Source organism: Equus caballus, chromosome 26 (assembly GCF_041296265.1).
Source record: "Equus caballus isolate H_3958 breed thoroughbred chromosome 26, TB-T2T, whole genome shotgun sequence".
NCBI classification, from domain to species: Eukaryota; Metazoa; Chordata; class Mammalia; order Perissodactyla; family Equidae; genus Equus; species Equus caballus.
In genome coordinates this window covers 43,812,658-43,825,650 of record NC_091709.1, presented here as the reverse complement: position 1 = coordinate 43,825,650, position 12,993 = coordinate 43,812,658, and the positions used below count along the sequence as shown (strand labels likewise).

At 50.3% G+C, this 12,993-nt stretch overlaps 1 protein-coding gene across 2 annotated transcripts in view; it reads right to left on the bottom strand.

Annotated features, from left to right (window-relative positions):
- The window catches only part of BACE2 (beta-secretase 2), an 88,093-nt gene extending 75,432 nt beyond the window's left edge, over window positions 1-12,661 (bottom strand). The window contains exon 1 of one of the 2 annotated variants that reach the window (XM_023630202.2): window positions 12,051-12,661. In XM_023630202.2, the coding sequence (XP_023485970.1) occupies window positions 12,051-12,362 (312 nt within the window). In that variant the 5' untranslated portion in view covers window positions 12,363-12,661. The remainder of the gene's footprint in view (window positions 1-12,050) is intronic. The other variant, XM_023630203.2, reaches the window with a different exon arrangement.
- Between the last annotated feature and the right edge of the window lie 332 nt (window positions 12,662-12,993).

Genomic DNA, 12,993 nt, shown 5'->3' with positions numbered 1-12,993 from the left:
TGTATCTGCTTCCTTAGACACACTCATCCTCTCTGTTCTCCACCTCGCTTTCCTCACTTGAAGTTGTTAAAGATAGCCCTGGTTCACTTGCGGCAGCATCGTGCTCCCCGGTGTAGATGGACCACGGTTTACTCAATCAGCCCCCTTCCAGTGAACATTTGGGTCGTTCCCAATGTTTCTACTACAAAGAATAGCCTTGTGAGTTGCTTTTCCTATTTTTGCCCAAGGTAACTTTTGTGTAAACTCCTAGAAGTGGATTTCTGAGTCAAAGGATGAATGCATACGTAACGTGCCTAGACATTTCCCAACACCCAGAAAGTTGTGATGGTGCATGATTTGGAATGTTTTTGGCTGCAAATAAATAGAAAACTATAGATTTAGAGTGGCTCAAACAAGTAGGGATTTATTTTTCTCTGTATCAAGGAGTCAGTCTCTAGAGATAGTTGCCAAGAAAATCGCTGACCTCTTGCTGGAGGTCAGAAGCCGGCTGTCCCTGCTGAAGGCTTTGCATTTTCATCAAAGGCAGGAAGGAGAAGAAATTATAATCCCAGCAGCACCTGCCACTTTTTATCAGGAAAACAGGCTTTCCCTGAAACCCCCTAGGAGATCTCATTTAGGTCCCATTGTCCACAGCTGAGGAGCCACAAAGCTTCAGGCCAGAGAGTTGGGAAGGTGTCTGAGTTTGATCAGGTAACAGATTCACCATCACTGCCGTGTTTCAAAAACTCGACACGGACATAAAAGATGAAACTATACTCCATACCCGGCCTACGCGCAGCCCTGGACTTCCAATCAGCCTTTACAGCTTCTCTTGTAAATAGGAACAGACAGCCAGGAATCACCAGACATTTGAGGAAAGCCACTAGCGTGGCACAGAAACCATGACAAATGCCCTGACAAAAGGAATTCAGCGGAAACAGAGAAAAGGCAGGAAGCAGAAAGAAAACTTCAAAAAAAAAATCATAATTAACATCCTCAAAGACATAGAAGATGCGCAACTTTGAAACAAGAATAAGATGCAAGAAAAAAGGGAACATTCGGAGAAAAAGAAAGTGCTCTTGAAAAATTAACATCTGGATGACAGGCGGTCCAAAGAGAGAAAGAACAATTACTAGAAAAGTTCTCAGAACCTAAGGTCATGAGCTTCTAGACTGAAAAGGCTCACCAAGCTCCCAGCGTAAAAACAAAAGACCCATGCCAAGACACACCGGCATGAAGTTTCAGCATACAGGTCTAAGAATATCGCATATACAATATCTCATGTATCTCAGCGTCTTGTATATAGTCAAAGTTCATATTCAAAGAACCAGAAATCACAATTGCATTGGGCTTACGCACAGCATCAATGGAAAAGATCGTGTAAACAGAGCTTCAAGACTCTGGGAGGTACGTGGAGATGCTGGTTTGGCCAGAGGAGCCAGGACTGCCGGGCCCCCACGGCTCCACCCACTCACGGGGGTGGGGATCCAAGGTGTTACAGATAGAAGGGAAAGAGTGCACCGGTGCACCATTGGCTGTGCTCACCCCCAGGAGCCCCATGCAAAGCTCTGGTGAAGCTGGGTAGGAGCCTGAGGCTTAGAGTTGAGGTTTAGCAGGTCTTGCCTCACCCAAGGTTTGAATACGAATATTGGAATTTTTCAATTCTCCAGCCAGCCTCATGATTCAAACCCAAGACAACAAGGAGTGTGTCCATACAGACTGAGATAAACAGGCACAGCTCAGACTTGGAGGGGAAGGCAAGCATCCTCCACAGCCACACGGGGACTCCACCCTCTGTAAACAGCCCAACACATGGCCTGCCACATGACCAGCCCCCTGGGCTACAGTCACTCCCATTTGGGTGGAGTGAACAAAAAGCTGGGGTAACAGAAGTTGCCCGTTTCCTACAGGGTTAACGAGCCAAAATGTATATACATTTACTGATTGAAGGATGATAAAAAATATTTTATATTTTTGAAATTTGTGTATCCTTAAGAACTGATGTCATATAGAATATAAGCAAACAGATAATAAATTCTTACGCATACAAAAGCTGTGGGAGCCGCACTTTGGTAAACCTAGTTATGGATTACACGTGTCAGCGGATCAGGAACAGGGCAGTGTTTCGCAACCTTTCCTGCATGGCTATTTGACATCGCAAGGTGCCAGCCATTCGAAAGGTTTTGAAAGTCCTATGTTCAGAGCACTCAGTCTTCAAAAAAGGTTCTGTGGTTGCTTTTAGCCTCAAACATCATCTCTCTTTGCCCCCTCACCATTTTCTCTTACTCAATGCCTAGACATCACACCTTCCTCTTCTGGAAAAAAGTTCAAAGGACACACCACAATAAGAGGTCCCATCCAGAGTGACTCACAAAGGCTTTGTGAGTTCGATTCTAGATCACTTTAGGAAGTCAGGATTTTAAAGGAGGGCTTGAAAACTCTGTTTTGTGATTCCTGGGCCAAAATGATGCTCTCCGATATATTCAGCGGTAGAGTCTTCATTTTCTTATTCCTCAAATGTTAGCCTAACCCGTGTCAGTCCCAGTTCCAGGCAGGAGGGATGCAACAGACGCAGCAGACGGTGCTGGCCCCAACGATTCTGCGCACCTGACCCTGAAGCCTCGCCATATATGCACCTGATGGCTTTCTCTGGCCAGCTGCAGGACCACAAATGCTGAAGAGTTAGTACCCCTGGGAGCAGCCCTCAGCCCATGACTGACAGGAGTGGATGACTGATGCCCAGCTCCCTTGCCCCTCCACTGGGACAGCTGAGTCTATCGGACATTCTCAGAGATCCCCAGGATGGAGCCCCATTGCCCACACCTGTAACTGCTCCATCACACACACTTCCCCACCCCCGACCCACGATTCCTGGGATCGCCTCCCAAATAAACTGTCCACACTCACATCCTTCTCTCAGTCTGTTTCTGGGAGAACTCAACTGAAGACACTGCTAGGAGACATCAGCAATAGCCTAAGAGGTCTCCTGCACCCACCAGCCCCAGGCTCTGAGTTTCATTTTCCTTTTTAATTCAGAAACTCTCCTGACCAACCATATTTGACTCTTCCTCCCCCAACCCCTCACTCCCTACACACACACTGCCTGTAAGCGGGGTAGTATGATGTTTTCACACTCTTTGTAAGCCCTTTTTCTCAAAAAATCAAATCCCAAAGCACAATTTCAAAACAGATGAAAGGAGAGCTGCTCCGGAAGCCGGGCACATGGGAGGTGCCCTCCCAGGTAGAGCCCTCAAGTGCCTGGCCTCACCTGGAACACGGCTCCCCCAGCTTCTCAAGGCTGGGTCCTCCGATCATGCTGGTCACAGCCTAGACTGCGCCTCCTCTGAGATGTCCTCTGGGGCCGCCCTCTCTAAAGCAGCCTTATTTCACCCATGCCTGTTACCAGGCTGTATTATCTCACGGTACTTACTTAAACTTCCCTTTACTTTCTTTACAAGCTGCCTTCCCAAAAAGCACATAGGTTCTACAAAAGCAAGGACCATCTGTGTCTCGTGGACTGTTGCGTCCCAGAGCTTAGTACAGGGCCTGGCGTACAGTAGGCACTTCATAAATATGCTGGATGAAGGATTAAAGCATGTGCATCCTTCAGGTCTAGTTCAAAATTCTTCCATCTCTTTAATCCCCAATCACTCCAGTTAGAGGCGATTTTTAACTCAATGCCTTATGGCATCTGGCAAGAAAAATCATGATGTTAGGAACAAGACAGGACTGCAAAGATCAGGGGACACCAACAGGTGTCAGCATGCTGCCACTCCTGGCTCGTGCCCCTAGCAGATACTTCAGATGGACATGCTCCCCTCACCTCTCCGGGCAGCTGCTCCCAGGCCAGCTGAGTTGACGTGTTGAGTTGCCAGGATTTCTCCCCCTCGGCACTGTTGACCTTTGGAGGCATGTAATCTTTGGCTGGGGGCTGAGGGGGAGGCAGGCTGTCCTGTGTGTTGTAGGATGCTGAGCAGCATCCCTGGGCTCCATCTACTAGATGCCAGTGGGACCACCCAAGTTGTAACAATCAAAAACGTCTCCAGACAGTGCCAAATATCCCCTGGAAGGCACAATTTCGCAGGGTTGAGAACCCCTGAGGTAGACCTATTTGCCACCCCTGGGGTGGGCTCTATTCCCACCCCCTCTTCAGAGGGCTAGGAAGCAGAGAAGCCAAAGCCATCACATTGCCTCTTTGCTTTAGCAAAAATAACCACTGTCCGGTAAAGGGACGAGGCGGCAAAACAAATTTGTCACTGGAACCACTGTAACAACTTCTAATTTGCCCTACCTCTGATTGAACAAGCATACTTTTTAGAGTGGTAACCACAGGTTGAGCGGAAGCTCCAGACTTTGAGATCAGCGTAACGGAGAAATGGGATGTCTGCTGAATCTAATAATTTAAAAAGTGGTGCTTGTCCTTGTCTTTTTTTCATTTTGTTTGTCTAGTAATTCATTTTTATTGATTTACAAATTATTGCTCCATGACAGACTGGAAATTTAAAAAGGATGCAATCAGCACGGAGACTTCGAACAGCCCTGCTTTAGAGGGCTTTCCCTGGAGGAAACGCTCCACGTTTCCAACCTGCCAAACACAGGGATGCTCTTGGAACGCAATCTGCTTGAGGTAGAGATTTGCTAAACGGGCAGAGGAAACACGTAACCAAACAGCAGCATTTAGGAAGATGAAAGAACCTACGCATTCTGCACAGGAAACCACTGAGCAGAGGAGCACCTGGCCTCTGAACCGCATCCAAGGGCTGGGGCCGGGCTGGCTGCTTAAGGGAGACTTGGAGGACGTAATAAAGTGCAGTTTCAAAGGCCCTGGTGCAGCGAGCCTCACCCAGTAAGTCTGGACTGGATCTCGGGAATCTGTGTTTTTTAACCGAGTCTACAAGGCATTCTTAATCCTTCCCGGGGCCAGCTGGGTTTGAGAAGCAAGGACTCCAGCTGTGGCTTGCAAGCCAGCAGCATCCACCCTCCCCTCTCCCTGGCGCTGAACCAGATTCTGCATTTTAGCGGATCCCCAGATGGCTTACCTGCATCCACCTGATGAAAATGAGAGCTATTTAAAGCTCTCACAAACAAAATAGATTATAATCACTGAGAGTTAGAGCTTCTAGAAGGGCTCTCAGGTCACCCGGTCAAATCCCCTCGTTTACAGACTTGGAGAGGTGGAGGAATTTTCTGTCCCGCATCAAGCATTTGGCAAGCAGCACAGCTGGGCTCCAGCATCCAAAATGCCTAACTCCCCAATGACTGTGCAAACCACACACTTCTGCCTGCTTCCCAGGGGCTTGTCCGATTGGAAAACGCTTCTGAATTTCCCCAGGAGGCAGCCTGATGCAGCGGAAAGGGCTCTGGATTCTCCCGAGGCTTCTGGAATCCACACCCACCTCCCCTAAACAGCAGCTTTTGTTCTGGCCTCGCCCCGGAAACAGGTCAGACCAGATTATCCCGACCTCTCTGCCACCTGGAAAACTTTTTGTCTCAGTACTTTCCACTTTTTTCCCCCATGGTACCGCCTTCTGAGGGGGCTGCTTTGCGGGTGGTTTTCTTTGGCTTCTCCGGGGGTGGGGGGCAGCGGGGGGGAGGGGGTGCTGCAAGTAGGTCCCTGCCCACTGCCAATAAGGCCATTTATCCAGCGCTTTTCTTGGAGGGGCTGGAGATCTGCAAAGGGAGGCAAAAGGCTGTCCTTTGCAAGGCTGGTTATAAATTCCCCTCTGCCATTCCCAGTCTGGAGTGAAATGGAAGGAGCAAGGTCTGCCCCTGCCCTTTACGGCTCCCTGGAATGATGAAGCCAGCCCAGGGCATCACGCGCTGTCCCGTCTTCAGACAGTCCTCTTCATCTTCCTAAAACGGCAGGGCCCAGAATGTGTATTTCTAGGTACCGGTATACGATGTGCTGTGTAATAAAAGTCCAACAACATCCAACCTGAGACCTGTGTTGGGCAGCAGGCATTACCTCAAAAACCAACCTGCTAGTTCTGTTTCCTTAACGTGGCTATGTCAGCACTCCAAGAGTATTTTCTTTCCCCTTTGAGAATCCCAAGAGTTAAAAAAGCAACCATTTTTTATTGAGAAGCAATAGGCAAAAAGAACCAAATCATTCATATGGGCTAGGATGGGACAAAGGGGAGCCAAGTGACAGCCAATCCAACTGTGTGTCACACACTGATTCTCCACAGCCTGGGAAGCTAGCCCAGAATACGGGACTCACACCTTTACTCATATTCCTCCCCGAAACCAGCATGCAGGAGGCGGGCCGTCCACCCGCCTCACAGGTGTGTGCTCTTCTCCAGGTAGTATCTGTCGTCACTGACGTACAATGAGCCCCAGTGTCAACTTCTAGCTCAGGCTGGGCAAGCGGAACAGAGTGACAGTTTGGAGGAATACGTGACAGACGGCAGTGGAGCCAAGTGTAAGCAGAGGGCCCATTGTGAGGCATAAAACGAGGCTGGCACTTGGGTTGAAGGGAGAAGCAGCTGGATCACACAGGACCCACCACCTCCTCCTGCTGCACTCTGCATGGAGCTGGGGCAAGAAAGAGTCAGCAGCCACCCCCTGCCTAGGTGGACCCTGAATCCAGGGACCAAGGGCTTGACCTGCTCCATTCAGTGTCTGAGACATAAAGTAAATCCCATAGCATGCTGCTGGACACCAGGGGGAAGGGAAACCATCACCCCGAAATTCCTCTCCGCAGGTCCCACACAGCCGTGCCCTAGCAGAAGGAGACATCACTCACGGTAAGAGCTAACCACCATAAGTAACCTTTCCCTTTTGACTTTTAGTTAGAGGGGTCATTCTAGGGGGAAATAGGAAGCCCCGAAGTTAAGCCCACTTACCTACAGCAAAGGAAATCAGAGAGAAGCCGAGAAAGGGCTGGGCACGGCCAGAGAGGTACTTGAGGCGAAAAGGTGGGCATTCTCTAACAAATATATCCAATTAAAGAGGGGGAGACAGAGGCCTCACAAGGTTTTTTAAACATGAAATCCAAGCTGTGAAGCCGTCCGTCCACATCTGAGTTGTTCCCAACCTGAGCATTTGTGAGTCACGGGCATTTAAATACCGGTGATCTGAGCTTGCACAAGTGGGCTTTTCCCATGTTACGCAAGAATTCCAGCAATTCTAGCACTGGTGCAACGTGACAAGAGGTATTTTAAAATTCTAAGTAATTATTCTCTAGTGAGGAAACTGACACAGAAATACAGAAAAGGATATGAAACCCTCCCCTCCCCTCCTTCCACCCCATCCCCAAGTGCACAATCCTGTCCCAGGCTCCATGTTCATACAACACCATAACCACCATTTGCTACTGCCTTTAATGAAAATTATAGTTGAACTCCCAATAAAAATTATTGGCAATTACAAAAAGGGATAGAGTGAAAGAAAAAAAGATCCATAGAACAATAAACTTGGAATGAACTCATTGTGGGTTAAATTGTGTCCCTCCAAAGAGATATGTTAAAATCCTACACTCTTCTACCGGTCTTGATCGAGGTAATCAGTCTAAGATGAGGTCAGACTGGATCAGGGTGGGCCCTAATCCAATAACTGGCTTCCTCAGAAGAAGAGGCAAAATTGGACAGAGAGACACACACGGGGGAGAACGTCATATGAAGTTGGAGGCAGAGGTTGCAGCGATGCACCCACAAGACAAGGAAGGCCAAGGGGCACAGGCCCCCACCAGGAGCTGGAAGAGGCAGGAGGGAGCCTCTCCTAGAGCCTTTGGAGGAACCATGGCCCGCCCACACTTTCATTTTGGACTTCTAGCCTCCAGAACGGTGAGGGGACACATTTCTGTTGTTTTCAGTCACCTTGTTCATGGTAATGTATGACAGCACCCACAGGAAACTAAGAACTTCAGTGACCACCTGCTGATGAGGAAAGGGACGCACAGGGAGGCTGACGACCTGTCCACGGTCACGTGTGTACTCAGTCCCGGATGCTTCCTACCACACCCAAGTCATGCACAGATCCACGAAGATGGCTGTTGTTCAGAAAGCCATGGGCACAGGCAGAGCAGTGGGAAAGCGCTCAGACTGTGGAACTGGGCAGACCAACTGATATCCCAGCTTTGTCACCCACTAGCGTGGCCTTGGACATACTACTTGGCATCTCTGAGTCTCAGTCTCCCCATCTGAAAATTAAGTCACATAACTGTCCATACTTCATAGGACTGTTGCGAGGATTAAGTGAGGTGGCGTGCGAAATATTCAGCATGGCGGCCAACACCCAATAGGCCTGACATAAAGGTTAGCTGTTCATACTACAGTTGTTAATGATTTCTTAAACTGCCCCTCCAGGCTGTTCGGAGCAGAGGCCTTGGCTTGGCCTTGCACAGTCCTCTGTCATAGGACCTTTGATGGGGAATTCTTTCTCCAAAGCCTAGGAGCTGCCACCTTTTCCTCAGAGGAGTTAGTGAGAACGTAGCTTTGCCTTCCCTGTTCTTTTAGTCCCAGTAATCACTCCTTTTCTCATTGTTCATAACAGTTTACCATCTTGTTCCATCAAATGTCTCCCTGCTGGCCTTCCTTTTCTCCACCTCCCCTGCAGTGAGCTTAATGTAATTTGGGGACACTAGATGGCTTATTCTGAAAAAGACAAACTCCTAAACCACATATGTTTGGTACATATTTTCAATCCAAGGTCTTCCAAAAAATTGTGTATTGAGAAGCGATCATCGAGCCAATATGCCATGATTAAAATGCGAGTCCCCAAAATAATCTTAGCTCTTTACATTCAATGTTTAAATAGGAAAATCGTTTTGCTGTCTGTTTTATCCATATGAGTAGAGATAACAATCTCTCATCAGAAACCCCAAAAACCTTTTTGAAGCCATTACAAGGCACATACAACAGACCTTTAGCATCTTCCATGTATTTATTGCGTTAGGATGAAAGTCCTTTTTTTTTTTTAAAAAAAAAAAGGAAATTGCTATAATTATAATCACTTTTGAACACCATTATTATTATTATTATTAATAAGACCAAATTGCAAGGTTCAAGCAGATGCTGGTTCTCTACTGTTAGAAAGAAGTCACATAATGCTATCAAACACCCGGCAGTCATCTCCATGCCAACGTGGCTGGGCGCTCACACCGGCTTCTGGGCAGATGACTGGGATGTCTTAAAGAGTGTCAGACAGAACAAGGGCCCTCTGCTCTTGATTAGAGCGTTCAGGGAACGAGCACATTTCCAACGGGTGGCTTTCCCACGGGAGAGCGAGATCTGTGCAGCTCTGGGTCCTGCTGAATCTTCTCTCTCACTTTGTTTCCCGTGCATACCTGGATCCAACTATGTATTCATTATGCCATGCCTTAAACATTGCCCTGAAGGAAGGGGAGGAGACAGGGGGAGTGTAGGGCGTGGGACAACCCAGTTGGGGTCTTACATTAAGTCCCTAACACCTTGGGGTGTAAGGTTCAGAGATCTCTGGCTGGAAAGTGTAGTTTGAGGCCAAAAACCAAAGAAAAGAAATCAGGAGGCAGGAATGGAAGGGAGCAGGCACCTGCCTGGTGGTTCAGAACTTGGGTTCGATTGCTGGCTCTCCTTTCTTTTCTTGCCCTGTTGCCCTGAGCAAGTCATTCAACCTCTCCAAGCTTCAGTTTTCCCATCTGCTAAATGGGTATAAGAACTGTGAAGATCCCCAGGGAGCGCACACACAAAACACACAGCACAGCGCCTGCTGCGAGGGGAGCCCTCCACACCATCTATGACTAGTACTTAATTCTCAAAAAATTCTTGGTTATTTACTGCTTGAATTTATAATTCCACTTTTCTCTCCACCTAAGCAAATTTTATTTTAGGCTTTGGAGAATCAGCAGAGAATAAAAGCATGACTCTTGGCCATTAATAGAGCAGAAAAACTCACTCCAGGTTCAGAAGTCGCCCCACAGCTGCCCGCTCCGGCCCGCTGCAAACACCCTGCTGGTGCTCAGAGACATTTCAGGGAGGGACAGAGAAGAAAGGACTCCTGATGCACTTGTCGCTAACACCAAGAGTTTACAAGAGGCATTCGGAAAGATCGTACTCATGGATTTTGCTATAAAGCAGCTTATTACTAAATCAGGCCAGGAAGGAAGCACAGAATATTTCATTCCCCGCCAAATGTAAAAATTAAATCTGGATTGTTAAAAGCAGCCCTCCCTGGAAACATGCAAATGTTTCACTGACAAATAACCTTGAATGAACTACTTCCTTGGCCAAGGTAAATATATAAGCAAAGGAACTCAATACATTTCTATTAATCAATTAAACATCATCATTTTAAAGTAAAAGTCATTGGATTAATTAATAAAGACAAGCTATTATTTAGGAAAGCTTTCTCTTCTTTTGCTGTTTTTGAGACCCAAGAGAAATATTTTTAATTCTTCTTGAGGCTTTTTTCCCTTCCCTTCTTCTCTGGAGGGAGATGGGCATCCTTTTGTCACAGAACCCAGGCTGCCCAAATCTACTTTACTTTAGCAGAGAGAATTCCTTTCCACTCCAAAATCTACCCAAGCCTTTTTTTCATCAAGGCACACATTTCCCAGCTGGAGAGTCATTTAGAGCTTGTTCCAAAAGATTACCCTTAGGCTACAAAAGAACTTCATCCTCAACATCTTGTGAAATCTTGTGAAAGGAATCTTGTGAAAGGCGAATCCTAAGAGGTTCTCACCACCAACACGTTTCCACGTGGTGGTTTTTCCCAGCACCAAGATCTTGTGGTCCAGAAAAGCTTTCTCAGCTGACTCCTTCTCAGTTCCCCCCTCTGCCCTCCAGCCACAGCCACCCTGGGAGACGGCAAAGACAACACTCAGACAAGAGCAACTGGAATCCACGTTTTGAGCAGGATAAATTTTTGAAGGTTTTTTTTTTCCCCTAAACCAATTACACAAGTATAGAAGTTATTCAGTAGTTTCTTTTTTTAAAAGAATTAGCATGGCGTGTCCCTCTTAAGAGAGTCTTGAGTAATTTAATTAGAATTACACCAAAGTCATGAGTCTGTTCTATTTATGGGGCAATCGAAGCAGAACTAAAACCCAAACGACAATGTTAAAAGCAAAAAGAAAGTATCTTCAGACAGAGTATTCCACTGATAAGAAAAACCTGACTTCGAATCCCACTCGGATCAGCTAGTTTGGAAGGAGGACGAGGGCCAAATCAACTCCTGGGCTTTGTTTTTCTTAAGATTAAGAAGCCTGAGAGCATTTGTTTCTTGCCACAAAAAGTGCTAATAAATGAAAATCAGAATAAGAGGAAAAGAAAGCTGTTTAACTTTATTTTCATTTTGTCATTGTGAGGCCACTTGGTCCCCCGGAAGCCTAGCTCAGCCCCTATTTTTTCCCAGGATCTTTACAGCACTTGATGCTTTCCCCACACACGTGTGCAGACGCTTGGCTCCGTGCAGAGGGGCTGGGCAGCGGGACCGCCAAGAGGCTGTCAAGGCGGCTCAGAGCGAGGGAAGCGGCGCCGGGAAACCGGGCAGCCTGGGCGGGCAGCGAGCGAGCCTCCACGGACAGGGTCGCTCTGTGCTGAGCTCCCGCATAAATCGCTTTTCAAAGGTGCTGCACCGGTGGAGGCCGGCCAAGAGCCTCTTGAGCAATGAGACAGCATGGGGGCGGGGGGTGAAGGGAGAATATCAACCCAAAGTGATTCCCCAGTAACAACAGCATCGCGCCCCAGGCCCACCGCCACCTCGCTGGAAGGTGTGGGGCACCGGAAGGAAATCCTATCTTAGAGGCAAGTTACAGGTCTTCTCAGCCGCCAGCCCACGGAGGGGGAGAGCTAACAAGTTCTGAAACACTTGCACACACCCCTCGGCGGGGCCCCGGGCAGGGCTGCCTGCGCTCGGCGTCCCGAGTGTGCGCGTCCCCGCTCCCGGCGCACCAGAGCCCTTCTGCGTGTCCCCGATCTGCTCTCCGGGGACTGGGGACAGCTACTGCTTTGGGGACGACGCTAAGCCGCGCCGAGGTATCGCTGGGCGCCCCCACGAGTCCCCGAAAAGCCCGCGGCTGCAGCCGGGGGGAATGGCACGGGCGGCAGGGCGCCGGGTCTGGTGCGCGGGCGAGCGGACTCCCACTGACCTACCTTCTGTGGGGGGGTCCCGATCAGCATCTCCAGGTAGTAGCCGCGGCCAGAGTCCCCTTGCAGGTTGTCCACCATGGCCAAGAAGTTGGCCGCGCCCCCGGCGGGCTCCAGGGCGAGCGCCAGGCCGTCGGCGCGGGGCACGGCGCGGGGCTCGGAGGGGGTCCCGGGCCTGGGGGTGGGCGCAGCTCCGCGGCTAGTGGCCACGGCCACCCGGAGGGGCAGCGTGAAGGGCGCGGGGGCCAGCGCCGGGGCCGCGCGCAGGAGCCACTGGGCCAGCAGCGGCAGCAGCAGCGCCCGGGCCAGCGCGCCCATGCCCGCGGCGGGGCCCGGAGAGCGCGCCCGGCCCGGCCCGGCCCGTCCTGTCCCGTCCGGCGGCGGCGGCTCAGCGACTCGGCGGCGCGCGGGGCTGTGGGGCAGGGCTGGGCGCGCAGCGGGGCCGGCGGCGGCGGCGGCGGATGCGAGGAGGACCGGGGGAGGAGGAGGCTCGGGGGAAGAAGAGGAGGCGGAGGCGCCGGAGCCGCCCCAGCCCGCGCCGCCAAGTTGAGCAAGTTGGTCGCCGCTGCCCCCTCTGGCGGGCGGCGGCTGCCCCGCAAGGGCCGGGCCCCTCCCCCGCCGCCAAGGTCAAAGACAGGCGCGGGGGCCGCCGGGGTCCACTCGGACCCGCCCTGTCCACTCTCGCTCGTCTCGGGCCGCGCCTCTTCCCGGGGAAACTCGAGTCCCGAATTTCCTCGGAACGCGCCCCGGCGGCCCCGGCCAACGGATGTGACGAGGCTCATCCGATACCAGGCGAAAGTTTCGGGAACCCTTAAAGGGGCAGCGAAGGCCTGAACTGGCCCCCCGGCGCGGCGCGCAAGGGGCCCCCGTGGGTGTCTCCTCGCCCCGCAGCAGCGGGGGCTGGCAGGAGTGACTTGGAGTCAGAGAGGAGAGCAGGGAATCGTAAAAG